The 22,041-nt window shown below is 44.7% G+C and overlaps 1 protein-coding gene across 1 annotated transcript in view; it reads left to right on the forward strand.

Annotated features, from left to right (window-relative positions):
* Positions 1 to 4,079: 4,079 nt before the first annotated feature.
* SUPT16H (SPT16 homolog, facilitates chromatin remodeling subunit) overlaps positions 4,080 to 22,041 on the forward strand; it is a 47,159-nt gene continuing 29,197 nt past the window's right edge. The window contains 6 exon segments of the mRNA XM_071732723.1: positions 4,080 to 4,094; positions 4,465 to 4,628; positions 4,707 to 4,860; positions 9,259 to 9,386; positions 12,160 to 12,295; positions 16,259 to 16,385. Of these exon segments, the coding sequence (XP_071588824.1) occupies positions 4,080 to 4,094; positions 4,465 to 4,628; positions 4,707 to 4,860; positions 9,259 to 9,386; positions 12,160 to 12,295; positions 16,259 to 16,385 (724 nt within the window).

Here is a 22,041-nt window from a genome sequence, read left to right on the forward strand (position 1 = left end):
TCCCCTCCCCAAGACTTCTTTGAGTCCCCAAAACCCCCAAAATTTCTCCCCAGAATTTTTTTACCTCAGAACCCCCAAAAAAGTCAAAATTTTGGGTCCCAAATTCCCCAAAATTTCCCCGCGACGTTTTTTTGAGTTCCAAAAACCCCAAAACTTGACCCAATTTTGGGTTCCAACCTCTCCCAACCCCTCCCCAAGACTTCTTTGAGTCCCCAAAACCCCCAGAATTCCTCCCCAAAATTTTTTTACCTCAGAAACATCAAAATTTTAGGTCCTAAAACCCCCAAAATTTCCCGCGACGTTTTTTTCAGTTCCAAAAACCCCAGAACTTGACCCAATTTTGGGTTCCAACCTCTCCCAACCCCCTCCCCAAGACTCTTTTGAGTCCCCAAAACCCCAGAATTTACCCCAAATTTTTTTTGACTTCCAAAACCTCAAAAATGACCAAATTTTGGGTTCCAAGACCTCCCAACCCCTTCCTTGACCCCATTTTGGGTTCCAACCTCTCCCATTTTCCAACCCAACATTTTTTGGACTTCCAAAACCCCAAAAATGACCCAATTTTGGGTTCCAACCTCTCCCAACCCCCTCCCCAAGACTTCTTTGAGTCCCCAAAACCCCCAAAATTTCTCCCCAGAATTTTTTTACCTCAGAACCCCCAAAAAAATCAAATTTTAGGTCCTAAAACCCCCAAAATTTCCCCGCGATGCTTTTTTCAGTTCCAAAAACCCCCAAACTTGACCCAATTTTTGATTCCAACCTCTCCCAATCCCCTCCCCAAAACTTCTTTGAGTCCCCAAAACCCCAGAATTCCTCCCCAGAATTTTTTTACCTCAAAAAAATCAAAATTTTAGGTCCTAAAACCCCAAAGTTTCCCCGCGACGTTTTTTTGAGTTCCAAAAACCTCCAAACTTGACCCAATTTTGGGTTCCAACCTCTCCCAACCCCCTCCCCAAGACTCTTTTGGGTCCCTCAAAACTCCCCAGAATTTTTTTACCTCAAAACCCCCAAAAAAGTCAAAATTTTGGGTCCCAAATTCCCCAAAATTTCCCCGCGACCTTTTTTTGAGTTCCAAAAACCCCAAAACTTGACCCAATTTTGGGTTCCAACCTCTCCCAACCCCCTCCCCAAGACTTCTTTGAGTCCCCAAAACCCCAGAATTCCTCCCCAAAATTTTTTTACCTCAAAAAAATCAAAATTTTAGGTCCTAAAACCCCCGGAATTTCCCCGCGACGTTTTTTTGAGTTCCAAAAACCCCAAACTTGACCCAATTTTGGGTTCCACCACCTCAAACCCCCTCCCCAAGACTTTTTTGGGTCCCCAAAACCCCCAAAATTTACCCTAAATTTTTTTTGACTTCCAAAACCCCAAAAATGACCAAATTTTGGGTTCCAAGACCTCCCAACCCCTTCCTTGACCCCATTTTGGGTTCCAACCTCTCCCATTTTCCAACCCAACATTTTTTGGACTTCCAAAACCCCAAAAACGACCCAATTTTGGGTTCCAACCTCTCCCAACCCCTTCCCCAAGACTTCTTTGAGTCCCCAAAACCCCCAGAATTCCTCCCCAGAATTTTTTTACCTCAAAAAAAATCAAAATTTTAGCTCCTAAAACCCCCAAAATTTCCCCGCGACGTTTTTTCGAGTTCCAAAAACCCAAAACTTGACCCAATTTTGGGTTCCAACCTCTCCCAACCCCCTCCCCAAGACTTTTTTGGGTCCCCAAAACCCCCAGAATTTACCCCAAAGTTTTTTTGACTTCCAAAACCCCAAAAATGACCAAATTTTGGGTTCCAAGACCTCCCAACCCCTTCCTTGACCCCATTTTGGGTTCCAACCTCTCCCATTTTCCAACCCAACATTTTTTGGACTTCCAAAAACCCCAAAAACGACAAAATTTTGGGTTCCAACCTCTCCCAACCCCCTCCCCAAGACTCTTTTGGGTCCCCAAAACCCCCAGAATTCCTCCCCAGAATTTTTTTACCTCAAAACCCCCCAAAAAATCAAAATTTTAGCTCCTAAAACCCCCAAAATTTCCCCGCGGCGTTTTTTTTGACTTCCAAAACCCCAAAAATGACCAAATTTTGGGTTCCAACCTCTCCCAACCCCCTCCCCAAGACTTCTTTGAGTCCCCAAAACCCCCAGAATTCCTCCCCAGAATTTTTTTACCTCAAAAAAATCAAAATTTTAGGTCCTAAAACCCCCAAAATTTCCCCGCGACGTTTTTTTCGAGTTCCAAAACCCCAAACTTGACCCAATTTTGGGTTCCAACCTCTCCCAACCCCCTCCCCAAGACTTTTTTGGGTCCCCAAAACCCCCAGAATTTACCCCAAATTTTTTTTGACTTCCAAAACCCCAAAAATGACCAAATTTTGGGTTCCAAGACCTCCCAACCCCTTCCTTGACCCCATTTTGGGTTCCAACCTCTTCCATTTTCCAACCCAACATTTTTTGGACTTCCAAAACCCCAAAAATGACCCAATTTTGGGTTCCAAGACCTCCCAACCCCCTCCCCAAGACTTCTTTGAGTCCCCAAAACCCCCAGAATTCCTCCCCAGAATTTTTTTACCTCAAAAACCTCAAAATTTTAGCTCCTAAAACCCCCAAAATTTCCCCGCGACGTTTTTTTGAGTTCCAAAAACCCCAAACTTGACCCAATTTTGGGTTCCACCATCTCAAACCCCCTCCCCAAGACTTCTTTGAGTCCCCAAAACCCCCAGAATTCCTCCCCAGAATTTTTTTTACCTCAAAACCCCCAAAAACATCAAAATTTTGGGTTCCAAAACCCCCAAAATTTCCCCGCGACGTTTTTTCGAGTTCCAAAACCCCCAAAAATGACCAAATTTTGGGTTCCAACCTCTCCCAACCCCCTCCCCAAGACTCTTTTGAGTCCCCAAAACCCCCAGAATTCCTCCCCAAAATTTTTTTACCTCAAAAACATCAAAATTTTAGGTCCTAAAACCCCCAAAATTTCCACGCGACGTTTTTTTGAGTTCCAAAAACCCCAAAAATGACCCAATTTTGGGTTCCACCACCTCCCAACCCCCTCCCCAAGACTTCTTTGAGTCCCCAAAACCCCCAGAATTCCTCCCCAGAATTTTTTTACCTCAGAAACATCAAAATTTTAGGTCCTAAAACCCCCAAAATTTCCCCGCGACGTTTTTTTCACTTCCAAAACCCCCAAACTTGACCAAATTTTGGGTTCCACCACCTCCAACCCAACAAAATTTTGGGTTCCAAGACCTCCCAACCCCTTCCTTGACCCCATTTTGGGTTTCAACCTCTTCCATTTTCCAACCCAACATTTTTTGGACTTCCAAAACCCCAAAAATGACCAAATTTTGGGTTCCAACCTCTCCCAACCCCCTCACCAAGACTTCTTTGAGTCCCCAAAACCCCCAGAATTCCTCCCCAAAATTTTTTTACCTCAAAAACCTCAAAATTTTAGGTCCTAAAACCCCCAAAATTTCCCCGCGACGTTTTTTTGAGTTCCAAAAACCCCAAACTTGACCCAATTTTGGGTTCCAACCTCTCCCAACCCCCTCCCCAAGACTCTTTTGGGTCCCCAAAACCCCAGAATTCCTCCCCAAATTTTTTTACCTCAGAAACATCAAAATTTTAGGTCCTAAAACCCCCAAAATTTCCCCGCGACGTTTTTTTGAGTTCCAAAAACCCCAAACTTGACCCAATTTTGGGTTCCAACCTCTCCCAATCCCCTCCCCAAGACTTTTTTGGGTCCCCAAAACCCCCAGAATTTACCCCAAATTTTTTTTGACTTCCAAAACCTCAAAAACGACGAAATTTTGGGTTCCAAGATCTCCCAACCCCTTCCTTGACCTCATTTTGGGTTCCAACCTCTCCCATTTTCCAACCCAACATTTTTTGGACTTCCAAAACCCCAAAAATGACCAAATTTTGGGTTCCACAACCTCCCAACCCCCTCCCCAAGACTCTTTTGAGTCCCCAAAACCCCCAGAATTCCTCCCCAGAATATTTTTACCTCAGAAACATCAAAATTTTAGCTCCTAAAACCCCCAAAATTTCCCCACGACGTTTTTTTGAGTTCCAAAACCCCCAAAAATGACCAAATTTTGGGTTCCAACCTCTCCCAACCCCCTCCCCAAGACTCTTTTGGGTCCCCAAAACCCCCAGAATTCCTCCCCAAAATTTTTTTACCTCAAAAACCTCAAAATTTTAGCTCCTAAAACCCCCAAAATTTCCCCGCGACGTTTTTTTGAGTTCCAAAAACCCCAAACTTGACCCAATTTTCGGTTCCAACCTCTCCCAACCCCCTCCCCAAGACTTCTTTGAGTCCCCAAAACCCCCAGAATTCCTCTGCAGAATTTTTTTACCTCAAAAACCTCAAAATTTTAGCTCCTAAAACCCCCAAAATTTCCACGCGGCGCTTTTTTCACTTCCAAACCCCCCAATTCCAGGCCCCGCCCCCTCCCAAGGACTTTTTTAGCTCCTCCCCTTCTTCCATGACATCACTTCCTGTTTTTTGGCCCCCCAGAACGAGCTGACAGCCGAGGAGAAGCGCCGGGCCCACCAGAAGGAGTTGGCCACCCAACTCAACGAAGAAGCGCGGCGCCGCTTGACGGAGCAGAAAGGGGAGCAACAAATCCAAAAGTAACCAAAAAAAACCCCAAAATTTCCTTTTTTTTCCCTTTTTTTGAGGGGCGGGGCCTCAACCTTGATCTCTTTTAGGGCCCGGAAGTCCAACATCTCCTACAAGAACCCGGCCTTGATGCCCAAGGAGCCCCACATCAGGGAGATGAAGATCTACATCGACAAGAAGTACGAGACGGTCATCATGCCGGTCTTTGGCATCGCCACCCCCTTCCACATCGCCACCATCAAGGTCAGCAGAAGACTTCCCACCCCTCCCCCCACCCCCAGGGCCTCCTGGGAACCTCCCCGGACCTCCCCCTGGAGGTGCTTCTGGGGTTTCACCAAGTTTGGGTGGGACTTGAGGTGGTTTTGGGGCCTGCGACGCCGCACCGAGGTTTTTTGGAGTTCCAGAAGCTCTTCTTGAGGTAATTTTGGGGTTCCACCACCTCTGGAGCTTCTCCTGGAGGTGGTTTGGAGGTTCCACCATCTTGAGAACCTTTCCTTGAGGTGGTTTTGGGGTTCCACCATCTTGAGAACCTTTCCTTGAGGTGGTTTTGGGGTTCCACCATCTTTGGGCCTTCAACTTGAGGTAATTTTGGGGTTCCACCACCTCTGGAGCTTCTCGTGGAGGTGCTTTGGGGGTTCCACCATCTTGAGAACCTTTCCTTGAGGTGGTTTGGAGGTTCCACCATCTTTGGGCCTTCAACTCGAGGTGGTTTTGAGGCCTCTGACATTTTTTAGAGTTCCAGAAGCTCTTCTTGAGGTGATTTTGGGGTTCCACCACCTCCAGGACCTCTTCCTTGAGGTCTTCTTGGGGTTCCACCATCTTCAGAACCTTTCCTTGAGGTGGTTTGGAGGTTCCACCATCTTTGGGCCTTCAACTTGAGGTAATTTTGGGGTTCCACCATCTCCAGAACCTTTTTTTGGGGTTCCACCACCTCTGGAGCTTCTCCTGGAGGTGGTTTGGGGGTTCCACCATCTTCAGAACCTTTCCTTGAGGTGGTTTTGGGGTTCCACCATCTTTAGGCCTTCAACTTGAGGTGGTTTTAGGGCCTCCGATGTTTTTTAGAGTTCCAGAAGCTCTTCCTGAGGTAATTTTGGGGTTCCACCACCTCCAGGACCTCTTCCTTGAGGTCTTCTTGGGGTTCCACCACCTCTGGACCTCCCCCTGGAGGTGTTTTGGGGGTTTCGCCAAGTTTGGGTGGGACTTGAGGTGGTTTTGGGGCCTCCGACGCCGCGCCGAGGTTTTTTGGAGTTCCAGAAGCTCTTTCCTGAGGTAATTTTGGGGTTCCACCACCTCCAGAACCTCTTCCTTGAGGTAGTTTTGGGGTTCCACCATCTTGAGAACCTTTCCTTGAGGTGGTTTTGGGGTTCCACCATCTTTGAGCCTTCAACTTGAGGTGGTTTTGGGGCCTCCGACGCCGCGCCGACGTTTTTTGGAGTTCCAGACCCTCTTCCCTGAGGTAATTTTGGGGTTCCACCATCTCCAGGACCTCTTCTTGAGGTCTTTTTGGGGTTTCACCATCTTGAAACCTTCTCCTCAAGGTGGTTTTGGGGGTTCCACCATCTTGAGAACCTTTCCTTGAGGTGTTTTTGGGCTTCCACCATCTTTGGGCCTTCAACTTGAGGTAATTTTGGGGTTCCACCACCTCCAGGACCTCTTCCTTGAGGTAATTTTGAGGTTCCACCACCTCCAGAACCTCTTCCTTGAGGTCTTTTTGGGGTTCCACCATCTCCAGAACCTTTCCTTGAGGTGGTTTGGGGGTTCCACCATCTTTAGGCCTTAAACTTGAGGCGGTTTTGGGGCCTCCGACGTTTTTTAGAGTTCCAGAAGCTCTTCTTGAGGTAATTTTGGGGTTCCACCACCTCCAGAACCTCTTCTTTGAGGTCTTCTTGGGGTTCCACCACCTCCAGAACCTCTTCCTTGAGGTCTTCTTGGGGTTCCACCATCTTGAGAACCTTTCCTTGAGGTGTTTTTGGGCTTCCACCATCTTTGGGCCTTCAACTTGAGGTGGTTTTGGGGCCTCCGATGTTTTTTAGAGTTCCAGAACCTCTTCTTGAGGTAATTTTGGGGTTCCACCACCTCCAGGACCTCTTCCTTGAGGTCTTTTTGGGGTTCCACCATCTTGAGAACCTTTCCTTGAGGTGGTTTTGGGGTTCCACCATCTTTAGGCCTTCAACTTGAGGCGGTTTTGGGGCCTCCGATGTTTTTTGGAGTTCCAGAAGCTCTTCTTGAGGTAATTTTGGGGTTCCGCCACCTCCAGGACCTCTTCTTTGAGGTCTTTTTGGGGTTCCACCATCTCTAGAACCTTTCCTTGAGGTGGTTTTGGGGTTCCACCATCTTTGGGCCTTCAACTTGAGGTGGTTTTGGGGCCTTCGACGTTTTTTAGAGTTCCAGAAGCTCTTCTTGAGGTAATTTTGGGGTTCCACCACCTCCAGAACCTTTCTTTGGGGTTCCACCACCTCTGGAGCTTCTCCTGGAGGTGGTTTGGAGGTTCCACCATCTTTGAGCCTTCAACTTGAGGTGGTTTTGGGGCCTCCGACGCCGCGCCGACGTTTTTTGGAGTTCCAGAAGCTCTTTCCTGAGGTAATTTTGGGGTTCCACCATCTCCAGAACCTTTTTTTGGGGTTCCACCATCTCCAGGACCTCTTCCTTGAGGTCTTCTTGGGGTTCCACCATCTCTAGAACCTTTCCTTGGGGTGGTTTGGAGGTTCCACCATCTTTAGGCCTTCAACTTGAGGTGGTTTTGGGGCCTCCGATGTTTTTTAGAGTTCCAGAACCTCTTCCCTGAGGTAATTTTGGGGTTCCACCACCTCCAGGACCTCTTCCTTGAGGTCTTCTTGGGGTTCCACCACCTCTGGACCTCCCCCTGGAGGTGTTTTGGGGGTTTCACCAAGTTTGGGTGGGACTTGAGGTGGTTTTGGGGCCTCAGACGCCGCGCCGAGGTTTTTTGGAGTTCCAGAAGCTCTTCCCTGAGGTAATTTTGGGGTTCCACCATCTCCAGGACCTCTTCTTGAGGTCTTTTTGGGGTTTCACCATCTTGAAACCTTCTCCTCAAGGTGGTTTTGGGGGTTCCACCATCTTGAGAACCTTTCCTTGAGGTGGTTTGGAGGTTCCACCATCTTTGGGCCTTCAACTTGAGGTAATTTTGGGGTTCCACCACCTCCAGGACCTCTTCCTTGAGGTCTTTTTGGGGTTCCACCATCTTCAGAACCTTTCCTTGAGGTGGTTTGGAGGTTCCACCATCTTTAGGCCTTCAACTTGAGGTGGTTTTGGGGCCTCCGACGCCGCGCCGATGTTTTTTGGAGTTCCAGAAGCTCTTCCCTGAGGTAATTTTGGGGTTCCACCAGCTCCAGGACCTTTTTTTGGGGTTCCACCACCTCCAGGACCTCTTCCTTGAGGTAGTTTTGGGGTTCCACCATCTTTGGGCCTTCAACTTGAGGTGGTTTGGAGGTTCCACCATCTTTGGGCCTTCAACTTGAGGTGGTTTTGGGGCCTCCGATGTTTTTTGGAGTTCCAGGACCTCTTCTTGAGGTAATTTTGGGGTTCCACCACCTCCAGGACCTCTTCCTTGAGGTCTTTTTGGGGTTCCACCATCTTGAGAACCTTTCCTTGAGGTGGTTTGGAGGTTCCACCATCTTTGGGCCTTCAACTTGAGGTGGTTTTGGGGCCTCCGATGTTTTTTAGAGTTCCAGGACCTCTTCCCTGAGGTAATTTTGGGGTTCCACCACCTCCAGAACCTCTTCCTTGAGGTCTTCTTGGGGTTCCACCACCTCTAGGACCTCCCCCTGTAGGTGCTGCGGGGGTTTCACCAAGTTTGGGTGGGACTTGAGGTGGTTTTGGGGCCTGCGACGCCGCGACGACCTTTTTTGGAGTTCCAGACCCTCTTCCCTGAGGTAATTTTGGGGTTCCACCATCTCCAGAACCTCTTCTTGAGGTCTTTTTGGGGTTCCACCATCTTGAAACCTTCTCCTCAAGGTGGTTTTGGGGGTTCCACCATCTTGAGAACCTTTCCTTGAGGTGGTTTTGGGCTTCCACCATCTTTGGGCCTTCAACTTGAGGTAATTTTGGGGTTCCACCACCTCCAGGACCTCTTCTTTGAGGTCTTTTTGGGGTTCCACCATCTCCAGAACCTTTCCTTGAGGTAATTTTGGGGTTCCTCCATCTTGAAACCTCCATCTTGGCCTCGTGTTGGGTTCCCTCCACCTCCAGAACCTCTTTTTTTAGGTTTTTTTTGGGTTCCTCCATCTTGAAACCCCCAACTTGAGGTGGTTTTGGGCTTCCTCCATCTTGAAACCTCCATCTTGGCCTCGTTTTGGGTTCCCCCCACCTCCAGAACCTCTTTTTTTAGGTTTTTTTTGGGTTCCTCCATCTTGAATCCTTCTCCCTGTGGACTTTTTAGGGCTTCCTCCATCTTGAAACCCCCAACCTGAGGTATTTTTGGGCTTCCTCCATCTTGAAACCTCCATCTTGGCCTCGTTTTGGGTTCCCCCCACCTCCAGAACCTCTTTTTTTAGGTTTTTTTTGGGTTCCACCATCTTGAAACCTTCACCCAAGGTGTTTTTGGGTTCCCACCACCTCCCGACCTCCTCCCCATGGTTTTTTTTGGACTTTTTTCCCATTTTTCTCTCCTTTTTCCCCCCCCAGAACATCAGCATGTCGGTGGAAGGGGACTACACCTACCTCAGGATCAACTTCTACTGCCCGGGCAGCGCCCTGGGCCGCAACGAGGGCAACATCTTCCCCAACCCCGAGGCCACCTTCGTCAAGGAGATGTGAGAATTGGGGGAAAAAGGGGGAAATTGGGCAAAAATTGGGGAATTTCGGAAGAGTTTTGGGGGGTGGGAGGGAAAATCTTGGGGTTTGCAGGAGAATTTTGTGTTTCGGGCCTAAAATTTTGTAATTTTGAGGAGAATTTTGTGGTTTGGGCCTAAAAATTGGGAAGTTTGAGGAGAATTTTGTGTTTTGGGCCTAAAAATTGGGGTTTTGAGGAGAATTTTGTGGTTTGGGCCTAAACTTTGGGAAGTTTGAGGAGAATTTTGTGTTTTGGGCCTAAAAATTGGGAATTTTGTGGAGAATTTTGTGTTTTGGGCCTAAAAATTGGGGTTTTGAGGAGGATTTTGGTTTTTGGGCCTAAAATTTTGTGACTTTGAGGAGAATTTTGTGTGTTGGGCCCAAAATTTTACATTTTTGCTGAAAATTTTGTGTTTTGGCCCTAAAATTTTGTAACTTTGAGGAGAATCTTGTGGTTTGGGCCTAAAGATTGGGAACTTTGAGGAGAATTTTGTGTTTTGGGCCTAAAAATTGGGGATTTTGAGGAGAATTTTGTGGATTGGGCCTAAAATTTGGGAACTTTGAGGAGAAATTTGTGTTTTGGGCCTAAAATTTTGTGACTTTGAGGAGAAATTTGTGTTTTGGGCCCAAAATTTTGTGACTTTGAGGAGAAATTTGTGTTTTGGGCCTAAAATTTTGTGACTTTGAGGAGAATCTTGTGGTTTGGGCCTGAAATTCTCCATTTTTGCTGAAAATTTTGTGTTTTGGGCCTAAAATTTTTTGACTTTGAGGAGAATTTTGTGGTTTGGGCCTAAAACTTGGGGTTTTGAGGAGGATTTTGGTTTTTGGGCCTAAAAATTGGGAACTTTGAGGAGGATTTTGTGGTTTGGGCCTAAAAATCGGGTTTTTGAGGAGAATTTTGGGTTTTGGGCCTAAAATTTTGTGACTTTGAGGAGAATCTTGTGGTTTGGGCCTAAAATTTGGGAAGTTTGAGGAGAATTTTGGTTGTTGGGCCTAGAATTTTGTAACTTTGAGGAGAATTTTGTGGTTTGGGCCTGAAATTCTCCATTTTTGCTGAAAATGTTGTGGTTTGGGCCTAAAATTTGGGGAGTTTGAGGAGAATTTTGTGGTTTGGGCCTAAAAATTGGGGTTTTGAGGAGGATTTTGGGTTTTGGGCCTAAAATTTTGTGACTTTGAGGAGAATCTTGTGGTTTGGGCCTAAAACTTGGGGTTTTGAGGAGGATTTTGGTTTTTGGGCCTAAAAATTTGGAACTTTGAGGAGAATTTTGTGGTTTGGGCCTAAAACTTGGGGTTTTGAGGAGAATTTTGTGTTTTGGGCCTAAAATTTGGGAACTTTGAGGAGGATTTTGTGGTTTGGGCCTGAAAATCGGGGTTTTGAGGAGAATTTTGTGTTTTGGGCCTAAAATTTTGTAACTTTGAGGAGAATCTTGTGGGTTGGGCCTGAAATTCTCCATTTTTGCTGAAAATGTTGTGTTTTGGGCCTAAAATTCGGGAAGTTTGAGGAGAATTTTGTGGTTTGGGCCTAAAATTTCAGAGTTTTGAGCAGGATTTTGCATTTTGGGCCTAAAATTCGGGAATTTTGAGGAGAATTTTGTGCGTTGGGCCTAAAATTCTCCATTTTTGCTGAAAATGTTGTGTTTTGGGCCTAAAGTTTGGGAATTTCTTGTGGAATTTCGTGCGTTGGGCCTAAAATTTTAGAATTTCACAGGAAATTTTGTGGTTTGTGCCTAGAATCTTGTCGTTTTTTGGAAATTTTTGTACTTTGGGCCTAAAACTTGGGAATTTTGAGGAAACTTCTGCGTTTTGGGCCTAAATTTTCAGAATTTTCCAGACTTTTTTGCGTTTCGGGCCTAAAATTTGGGTATTTTGTGTAGAATTTCATGAGTTGGGCCTAAAATCTTTGAATTTCACAAAAATTTCATGTTTTGGGCCTAAAATTTTGTAATTTTTTTCTAATTCTTGTATTTTGGGCCTAAAACTTCCGAATTTTCCAGAATTTTTTGCGTTTTGGGCCTAAAATTTGGGAATTTTTTTGTAATTCTGGTATTTTGGGCCTAAAACTGGAATTTTTTTAAAATTTTCGTATTTTGGGCCTAAAACTTCAGAATTTTCCCGAATTTTTTGTACTTTGGGCCTAAAATTTGGGAATTTTTTGGAAACTTTTGTATTTTGGGCCTAAAACTTCAGAATTTTCTGGAATTTTTTGTGGTTTGGGCCTAAAACTTTGGAATTTTTTTGAAATTTTTGTATTTTGGGCCTAAAACTTCAGAATTTTCCATAATTTTTCTACTTTGGGCCTAAAATTTTGGAATTTTTTGGAAATTTTTGTATTTTGGGCCTAAATTTTCAGAATTTTGTGGAAAATTTTGCATTTTGGGCCTAAAACTTCCGAATTTTCCAGAATTTTTTTGCATTTTGTGCCTAAAATTTGGGAATTTTTTGGAAACTTTTGTATTTTGGGCCTAAAATTGGGGAATTTTTTGGAAACTTTTGTATTTTGGGCCTAAAACTTCAGAATTTTCCAGAAATTTTTGTACTTTGAGCCTAAAATTTGGGAATTTTTTGGAAACTTTTGTATTTTGGGCCTAAAATTGGGGAATTTTGTGGAGAATTTTGCATTTTGGGCCTAAAACTTCCGAATTTTCCGGGATTTTTTGCGTTTTGGGCCTAAAACTCGGGGATTTCTCAGGAATTTGGGGCGTTCTGGAGGTTGTCCCGGGTTCTAGAGGTTCCGTGTCTTCTCCCCCCGGGCAGAACCTACCGGGCGTCCAACATGAAGACCCCGGGGGAGCAAAGCGTCCCCGCCCTCAACCTGCAGAACGCCTTCCGCATCATCAAGGAGGTCCAGAAACGCTACAAGACCCGCGAGGCCGAGGAGAAGGAGAAGGAGGTGAGGGGGGGGCACCTGGAGGGGCCTCCTCAGGGGTTTTGGGGGTTCCTCAAGGTTCTTTGGGGTCTTCTTGAGGTTTTTTGGGGTTTCTTGAGGTTCTTTGGGGTCTTCTCAAGGTTTTTTTGAGGTTCCTCAAGGTTCTTTGGGGTCTCCTTGAGGGTTTTTTGGGGTTCCTGGAGGTTCTTTGGGGTTTTCTCGAGGTTTTTTGGGGTTTCTTGAGGTTTTTTTGAGGTTCCTCAAGGTTCTTTGAGGTCTTCTCAAGGTTTTTTGAGGTTTTTTGAGGTTCCTCAAGGTTCTTTGAGGTCTTCTTGAGGTTGTTTTGGAGTTCCTGGAGGTTCTTTGGGGTCTTCTCGAGGTTTTTTGAGGTTCCTAGAGGTTGTTTGAGGTCTTCTTGAGGTTTTTTTGGGGTTTCTTGAGGTTCTTTGGGGTCTTCTCAAGGTTTTTTGGGGTTCCTCAAGGTTTTTTGGGGGTTCTTGAGGTTTTTTGGGGTCTTCTCGAGGTTCTTTGAGGTCTTCTTGAAGTTTTTTTGGACTTCCTTGAGATTTTTTTGGAGTTTTTTTTGGGTTCCTCAAGGTTCTTTGAAGCTTCTTCGAGGTTCCTCAAGGTTCTTTGAGTTCCTCTTGGGTTCCTCTCAGGTTTTTTGACTTCCTGTCGATTTTTTTCACTTCCTGTTGATTTTTTTGACTTCCTGTTGGTTTTTTTGACTTCCTGTTGGTTTTTTGGTGTCTCCTCAAGGTCCTTTGAAGGTTCTTTGAGGTCTCTTGGAGGTTTTTTTGAGGTTCCTCAAGGTTCTTTGAGTTCCTCTTGGGTTTCTTTGGGTTCCTCTTGATTTTTTCGACTTCCTGTTGACTTCTTTGACTTCCTGTTGATTTTTTTGACTTCCTGTTGGTTTTTTGGTGTCTCCTCAAGGTCCTTTGAAGGTTTCTTTGACTTCCTGTTGGGTTTTCTTGAGGTTCCTCGAGGTTCTTTCAAGCTTCTTTGAGGTTCCTCAAGGTTCTTTGGGTTCCTCTTGATTTTTTTTACTTCCTGTCGATTTTTTTCACTTCCTGTCGATTTTTTTGACTTCCTGTTGGTTTTTTGGTGTCTCCTCAAGGTCCTTTAAAGGTTCTTTGAGGTTTCTTTGAGGTTCCTCAAGGTTCTTTGAGTTCCTCTTGGGTTTTTTTGGGTTCCTCTTGGGTTTTTTTGACTTCCTGTTGATTTTTTTCACTTCCTGTTGATTTTCTTGACTTCCTGTTGGTTTTTTGGTGTCTCCTCAAGGTTCTTTGAAGGTTTTTTTCACTTCCTGTTGGGTTTTCTTGAGGTTCCTCAAGGTTCTTTGAAGCTTCTTCGAGGTTCCTCAAGGTTCTTTGGGTTCCTCTGGATTTTTTTTACTTCCTGTTGATTTTTTTGACTTCCTGTTGGTTTTTTGGTGTCTCCTCAAGGTCCTTTGAAGGTTTTTTTGACTTCCTGTTGGGTTTTCTTGAGGTTCCTCGAGGTTCTTTGAAGCTTCTTTGAGGTTCCTCAAGGTTCTTTGGGTTCCTCTTGATTTTTTTGACTTCCTGTTGATTTTTTTTCACTTCCTGTCGATTTTTTTGACTTCCTGCTGGTTTTTTGGTGTCTCCTCAAGGTCCTTTGAAGGTTCTTTGAGGTTTTTTTGAGGTTCCTTAAGGTTCTTTGAAGGTTCTTTGGGTTCCTCTTGGGTTTCTTGGGTTCCTCTTGGTTTTTTTTTACTTCCTGTCGATTTTCTTCACTTCCTGTTGATTTTTTTGACTTCCTGTTGGTTTTTTGGTGTCTCCTCAAGGTCCTTTGAACGTTTTTTTCACTTCCTGTTGGGTTTTCTTGAGGTTCCTCAAGGTTCTTTGAAGCTTCTTTGAGGTTCCTCAAGGTTCTTTGGGTTCCTCTTGATTTTTTTGACTTCCTGTTGACTTCTTTGACTTCCTGTTGGTTTTTTTCACTTCCTGTTGGTTTTTTGGTGTCTCCTCAAGGTCCTTTGAAGGTTCTTTGAGGTCTCTTTGAGGTTTTCTTGAGGTTCCTCAAGGTTCTTTGAAGCTTCTTCGAGGTTCCTCAAGGTTCTTTGGGTTCCTCTTGGGTTTCTTTGGGTTCCTCTTGATTTTTTTTACTTCCTGTTGGTTTTTTTGACTTCCTGTTGGTTTTTTGGTGTCTCCTCAAGGTCCTTTGAAGGTTCCTTGAGGTCTCTTGGAGGTTTTCTTGAGGTTCCTCAAGGTTCTTTGAAGCTTCTTTGAGGTTCCTCAAGGTTCTTTGGGTTCCTCTGGATTTTTTTGACTTCCTGTTGACTTCTTTGACTTCCTGTTGGTTTTTTTGACTTCCTGTTGGTTTTTTGGTGTCTCCTCAAGGTCCTTTGAAGGTTCTTTGAGGTCTCTCTGAGGTTTCTTTGAGGTTCCTCAAGGTTCTTTGAAGCTTCTTTGGGTTCCTCTTGATTTTTTTGACTTCCTGTTGACTTCTTTGACTTCCTGTTGATTTTTTTGACTTCCTGTTGGTTTTTTGGTGTCTCCTCAAGGTTCTTTGAAGGATTTTTTGACTTCCTGTTGGGTTTTCTTGAGGTTCCTCAAGGTTCTTTGAAGCTTCTTTGAGGTTCCTCAAGGTTCTTTGGGTTCCTCTTGATTTTTTTGACTTCCTGTTGACTTCTTTGACTTCCTGTTGGGTTTTTTTGACTTCCTGTTGGTTTTTTGGTGTCTCCTCAAGGTCCTTTAAAGGTTCTTTGAGGTTTCTTTGAGGTTCCTCAAGGTTCTTTGAGTTCCTCTTGGGTTTCTTTGGGTTCCTCTTGGGTTTTTTTGACTTCCTGTCGATTTTCTTCACTTCCTGTCGATTTTTTTGACTTCCTGTTGGTTTTTTGGTGTCTCCTCAAGGTTCTTTGAAGGTTTTTTTCACTTCCTGTTGGGTTTTCTTGAGGTTCCTCAAGGTTCTTTGAAGCTTCTTTGAGGTTCCTCAAGGTTCTTTGGGTTCCTCTTGATTTTTTTGACTTCCTGTCGATTTTCTTCACTTCCTGTTGATTTTTTTCACTTCCTGTTGGTTTTTTGGTGTCTCCTCAAGGTCCTTTGAAGGTTCTTTGAGGTCTCTTGGAGGTTTCTTTGAGGTTCCTCAAGGTTCTTTGAAGGTTCTTTGGGTTCCTCTTGGGTTTCTTGGGTTCCTCTTGATTTTTTCGACTTCCTGTTGACTTCTTTGACTTCCTGTCGATTTTTTTCACTTCCTGTTGGTTTTTTGGTGTCTCCTCAAGGTCCTTTGAAGGTTCCTTGAGGTCTCTTTGAGGTTTTCTTGAGGTTCCTCAAGGTTCTTTGAAGGTTCTTTGAGTTCCTCTTGGGTTTTTTTGGGTTCCTCTTGATTTTTTTGACTTCCTGTTGACTTCTTTCACTTCCTGTTGGTTTTTTTCACTTCCTGTTGGTTTTTTGGTGTCTCCTCAAGGTCCTTTGAAGGTTCTTTGAGGTCTCTTGGAGGTTTTCTTGAGGTTCCTCAAGGTTCTTTGAAGGTTCTTTGAGTTCCTCTTGGGTTTTTTTGGGTTCCTCTTGATTTTTTTGACTTCCTGTTGACTTCTTTCACTTCCTGTTGGTTTTTTTCACTTCCTGTTGGTTTTTTGGTGTCTCCTCAAGGTCCTTTGAAGGTTCTTTGAGGTCTCTTGGAGGTTTTCTTGAGGTTCCTCAAGGTTCTTTGAAGCTTCTTCGAGGTTCCTCAAGGTTCTTTGGGTTCCTCTGGATTTTTTTGACTTCCTGTTGGTTTTTTTGACTTCCTGTCGATTTTTTTGACTTCCTGTTGGTTTTTTGGTGTCTCCTCAAGGTCCTTTGAAGGTTCTTTGAGGTCTCTTTGAGGTTTCTTTGAGGTTCCTCAAGGTTCTTTGGGTTCCTCTTGGGTTTTTTGGGTTCCTCTTGGGTTTTTTCACTTCCTGTCGATTTTTTTCACTTCCTGTCGGTTTTTTTGACTTCCTGTTGGTTTTTTGGGCCCCCCTGACGCCATCTTTGTCCCCTCCCCCAGGGCATAGTCAAGCAGGACTCCTTGGTCATCAACCTGAACCGCAGCAACCCCAAGCTCAAGGACCTTTACATCCGGCCCAACATCGCCCAGAAGAGGATGCAGGGGGCCCTGGAGGCCCACGTCAACGGTACCGACCCAATCAGAACCCACCAGAACCCCTGGAGATCCAATAGAACCCCTGGAGATCCAATAGAACCCCTGGAGCTCCAATAGAACCCTTGGAGATCCAACAGATCCAGTAGAACCCCCAGAGGTCCCACCAGAACCTCTTGAGATCCTTCCAGAACCTCTTTAGGTCCAACCAGAACCTCTCCAGGTCCATCAGAACCTCCCCAGATCCAACCAGAACCCCTGGAGCTCCAACAGAACCCCTGGAGATCCAACAGATCCAGTAGAACCCCCAGAGGTCCCACCAGAACCTCTTGAGATCCTTCCAGAACCTCTCCAGGTCCATCAGAACCTCTCCAGGTCCCACCAGAACCCCCTGAGGTCCAATAGAACCACTTTAGATCCCACCAGAACCTTTTGAGGTCCCACCAGAACCCTTTAGGTCCTCCCAGAACCTCTCCAGGTCCATCAGAACCACTTTAGATCCCACCAGAACCCCTTGAGGTCCCACCAGAACCTCTTTAGGTTCAACCAGAACCTCTCCAGGTCCATCAGAACCCCTTGAGGTCCAATAGAACCTCTTGAGATCCTTCCAGAACTTCTCCAGATCCATCAGAACCTCTTTAGATCCCACCAGAACCTCTCCAGGTCCCACCAGAACCTCTTGAGATCCTTCCAGAACCTCTTTAGGTCCAACCAGAACCTCTCCAGGTCCACCAGAACCTCCCCAGATCCCACCAGAACCCCCTGAGGTCCAATAGAACCTCTTGAGGTCCCACCAGAACCCTTTAGGTCCTTCCAGAACCTCTTTAGGTCCAACCAGAACCTCTCCAGGTCCATCAGAACCTCCCCAGAACCCACCAGAACCCCTGGAGCTCCAATAGAACCCCTGGAGCTCCAATAGAACCCTTGGAGATCCAACAGATCCAGTAGAACCCCCAGAGGTCCCACCAGAACCTCTTGAGATCCCATCAGAACCTCTTTAGGTCCAACCAGAACCTCTCCAGGTCCATCAGAACCACTTTAGATCCCAGCAGAACCCCTTGAGGTCCAATAGAACCTCTTGAGATCCCACCAGAACCTTTTGAGGTCCCACCAGAACCCTTTAGATCCTCCCAGAACTTCTCCAGATCCACCAGAACCTTCCCAGATCCAACCAGAACCTCTCCAGGTCCACCAGAACCTCTTTAGATCCCACCAGAACCTCTCCAGGTCCCACCAGAACCCTTTAGGTCCTTCCAGAACCTCTTTAGGTCCAACCAGAACCTCTCCAGGTCCATCAGAACCTCCCCAGATCCAACCAGAACCCCTTGAGGTCCAATAGAACCTCTTGAGGTCCCACCAGAACCTCTTGAGGTCCCACCAGAACCTCTTGAGGTCCCACCAGAACCTCTTGAGGTCCAACCAGAACCCTTTAGATCCTCCCAGAACTTCTCCAGGTCCATCAGAACCACTTTGGATCCCACCAGAACCTCTTTAGGTCCAATAGAACCTCTTTAGGTCCAACCAGAACCTCTCCAGGTCCATCAGAACCTCCCCAGATCCAACCAGAACCTCTGGAGATCCAATAGAACCCCTGGGGGTCCATCAGAACCTCTTGAGATCCTTCAGAACCTCTTTAGATCCCACCAGAACCTCTTTAGATCCTCCCAGAACTTCTCCAGATCCACCAGAACCTTCCCAGATCCCACCAGAACCTCTCCAGGTCCAACCAGAACCTCTCCAGGTCCCACCAGAACCCTTTAGGTCCTTCCAGAACCTCTTTAGGTCCAACCAGAACCTCTCCAGGTCCAGCCAGAACCTCCCCAGATCCCACCAGAACCCCTGGAGATCCAATAGAACCCCTGGAGCTCCAATAGAACCCCTGGAGATCCAACAGAACCCTTGGAGATCCAACAGATCCAGTAGAACCCCCAGAGGTCCCACCAGGACCTCTTTAGGTCCAACCAGAACCTCTTTAGGTCCAACCAGAACCTCTTTAGGTCCAACCAGAACCTCTCCAGGTCCATCAGAACCACTTTAGATCCCACCAGAACCCCTGGAGATCCAATAGAACCCTTGGAGATCCAACAGATCCAGTAGAACCCCCGGAGGTCCCACCAGAACCTCTTGAGATCCTTCCAGAACCTCTTTAGATCCCACCAGAACCTCTCCAGGTCCATCAGAACCTCTTCAGATCCCACCAGAACCCCCTGAGGTCCAATAGAACCACTTTAGATCCCACCAGAACCTTTTGAGGTCCCACCAGAACCCTTTAGATCCTCCCAGAACTTTTCCAGGTCCCACCAGAACCTCTCCAGGTCCATCAGAACCTCTCCAGGTCCAACCAGAACCTCCCCAGGTCCCACCAGAACCCTTTAGATCCTCCCAGAACCTGTCCAGGTCCATCAGAACTTCTCCAGGTCCCACCAGAACCTCTCTAGGTCCATCAGAACCACTTCAGATCCCACCAGAACCTCTTTAGATCCCACCAGAACCTCTCCAGGTCCCACCAGAACCCTTTAGGTCCTTCCAGAACCTCTTTAGATCCAACCAGAACCTCTCCAGGTCCATCAGAACCTCCCCAGAACCCACCAGAACCCCTGGAGCTCCAACAGATCCAGTAGAACCCCCAGAGGTCCCACCAGAACCTCTTGAGATCCTTCCAGAACCTCTTTAGGTCCAACCAGAACCTCTCCAGGTCCATCAGAACCACTTTAGATCCCATCAGAACCTCTTTAGGTCCAATAGAACCTCTTGAGATCCTTCCAGAACCTCTCCAGGTCCCACCAGAACCTCTCCAGGTCCAGCCAGAACTTCTCCAGGTCCATCAGAACCTCTTTAGATCCCACCAGAACCTCTCCAGATCCAACCAGAACCTCTTTAGGTCCAACCAGAACCTCTTTAGATCCCATCAGAACCTCTCCAGGTCCAACCAGAACCTCCCCAGGTCCCACCAGAACCCTTTAGATCCTCCCAGAACTTCTTCAGGTCCATCAGAACCTCTCCAGGTCCCACCAGAACCTCCCCAGATCCCACCAGAACCTCTGGAGATCCAATAGAACCCCTGGGGGTCCATCAGAACCCCTTTAGATCCCACCAGAACCTCTTGAGGTCCAACCAGAACCTCTCCAGGTCCACCAGAACCTCTTTAGATCCCACCAGAACCTCTTTAGGTCCAACCAGAACCTCTTTAGGTCCAACCAGAACCTCTCCAGGTCCATCAGAACCTCTCCAAGTCCCACCAGAACCTCCCCAGATCCCACCAGAACCTCTGGAGATCCAATAGAACCCCTTTGGGTCCATCAGAACCTCTTTAGATCCCACCAGAACCCCTTGAGGTCCAATAGAACCTCTTGAGATCCCACCAGAACCGTTTAGATCCTTCCAGAACCTCTCCAGGTCCCACCAGAACCTCTCCAGGTCCCACCAGAACCTCTCCAGCTCCAACCAGAACCTCTCCAGGTCCATCAGAACCACTTTAGATCCCACGAGAACCCCCTGAGGTCCAATAGAACCCCTTTAGATCCCACCAGAACCTCCCCAGGTCCCACCAGAACCTCTGGAGATCCAATAGAACCTCTTGAGGTCCAACCAGAACCTTCCTTTTCCTCCCCCCCGACCCAGGTTTCCATTTCACCTCACTTCGTGTCAACAAACTTGATTTTTTTTGTTTTTTTTTTGCTTTCTTTCTTTTTCTTTCTTTTGTTTTTCTTTTTTTTTAGGTTTTTTTTCTTCCTTGAGGTTTTTTTCCTTTTCTTATTTCATTTTTTCCCTTTTCCTCTCCCCCCAGCTTCCCTTTTTACCTCAGTTCGTGTCAACAAACCTGCTTTTTTTTTTCATTTTTTCCCTTTCTTTCTTTTTCTTTTTTTTTTCTCGGATTTTTTTCGGGTTTTTTTTCTTCCTCCGGGTTTTTGGAATTTTCTTATTTCCTTTTTTCCCTTTTCCTCTCCTCCCACGTTTCCATTTTACCTCAGTTCGTGTCAACAAACTTGATTTTTTTTGGTTTTTTTTCCTTTCTTTCTTTTTCTTTCTTTTTCTTTCTTTTTCTTTCAATTTCTTTTTTTAATTTTTTATTTCTTTAGTTTTTCTTTGTTTCCTTATTTTATTTTTTTCCTTTTCCTCTCCTCCCACGTTTCCATTTTACCTCAGTTCGTGTTGACAAACTTGTTTTTTTTTTTTTTTATTTTTTCCTTTCTTTCTTTTTCTTTCTTTTATTTCTCTTTTTTTTTTGGTTTTTTTTTCTTCCTTGAGGTTTTTTTTGTTTCCTTATTTTATTTTTTTCCTTTTCCTCTCCCCCCACGTTTCCATTTTACCTCAGTTCGTGTCGACAAACTTGTTTTTTTTTTTTATTTTTTCCTTTCTTTTATTTCTTTCTTTTATTTCTCTTTTTTTTTGGTTTTTTTTTCTTCCTTGAGGTTTTCTTTGTTTTCTTATTTTATTTTTTTCCTTTTCCTCTCCTCCCGCATTTCCATTTTACCTCAGTTCATGTCAACAAACTTGATTTTTTTTATTATTTTTTTCCTTTCTTTCTTTTTCTCTCTTTCTTCTCGGATTTTTTTCAGGTTTTTTTTGTTCCTCCGGGTTTTTTGAATTTTCTTATTTCCTTTTTTTCCTTTTCCTCTCCTCCCAGGTTTCCATTTTACCTCAGTTCGTGTCAACAAACTTGATTTTTTTTGTTTTTTTTTTTGCTTTCTTTCCTTTTCTTTCTTTTATTCTTATTTTTTTTTAGGTTTTTTTTCTCCCTTGAGGTTTTTTTCCTTTTCTTATTTTATTTTTTTCCTCTTCCTCTCCCCCCACGTTTCCATTTTACCTCAGTTCATGTCAACAAACTTGATTTTTTTTTTTATTTTTTTCCCTTTCTTTCTTTTTCTCTCTTTTTTCTCGGATTTTTTTTGGGTTTTTTTTCTTCCTTCAGGTTTTTTTTGTTTCCTTATTTTAGTTTTTTCCTTTTCCTCTCCTCCCACATTTCCATTTTACCTCAGTTCGTGTCAACAAACTTGATTTTTTTTGGTTTTTTTTGCTTTCTTTCTTTTTCTTTCTTTTATTTCTCTTTTTTTTTCGTTTTTTTTTCTCCCTTGAGGTTTTCTTCCTTTTCTTATTTTATTTTTTTCCTTTTCCTCTCCTCCCGCGTTTCCATTTTACCTCAGTTCGTGTCAACAAACTTAATTTTTTTTATTATTTTTTCCCTTTCTTTCTTTTTCTCTCTCTTTTCTCAGATTTTTTTCGGGTTTTTTTTGTTCCTCCGGGTTTTTTGAATTTTCTTATTTTATTTTTTTCCTTTCCCTCTCCTCCCACGTTTCCATTTTACCTCAGTTCGTGTCAACAAACTTGGTTTTTTTTTGTTTTTTTTCCATTCTTTGTTTTTCTTTCTTTTTCTTTTTCTTTGTTTTTCTTTCTTTTTCTTTCTTTTTCTTTTGATTTCCTTTTTTAAATTTTTTTATTTCTTTAGTTTTTTTTTTGTTTCCTTATTTTATTTTTTTCCTTTTCCTCTCCTCCCGCGTTTCCATTTTACCTCAGTTCGTGTCAACAAACTTGATTTTTTTTAATTATTTTTTTCCTTTCTTTCTTTTTCTTTCTTTTATTTCTCTTTTTTTTTTCGTTTTTTTTTCTTCCTTGAGGTTTTCTTCCTTTTCTTATTTTATTTTTTTCCTTTTCCTCTCCTCCCGCGTTTCCATTTTACCTCAGTTCATGTC

Source organism: Heliangelus exortis, unplaced genomic scaffold (genome assembly GCF_036169615.1).
Source record: "Heliangelus exortis unplaced genomic scaffold, bHelExo1.hap1 Scaffold_69, whole genome shotgun sequence".
Lineage (NCBI taxonomy): Eukaryota > Metazoa > Chordata > Aves > Apodiformes > Trochilidae > Heliangelus > Heliangelus exortis.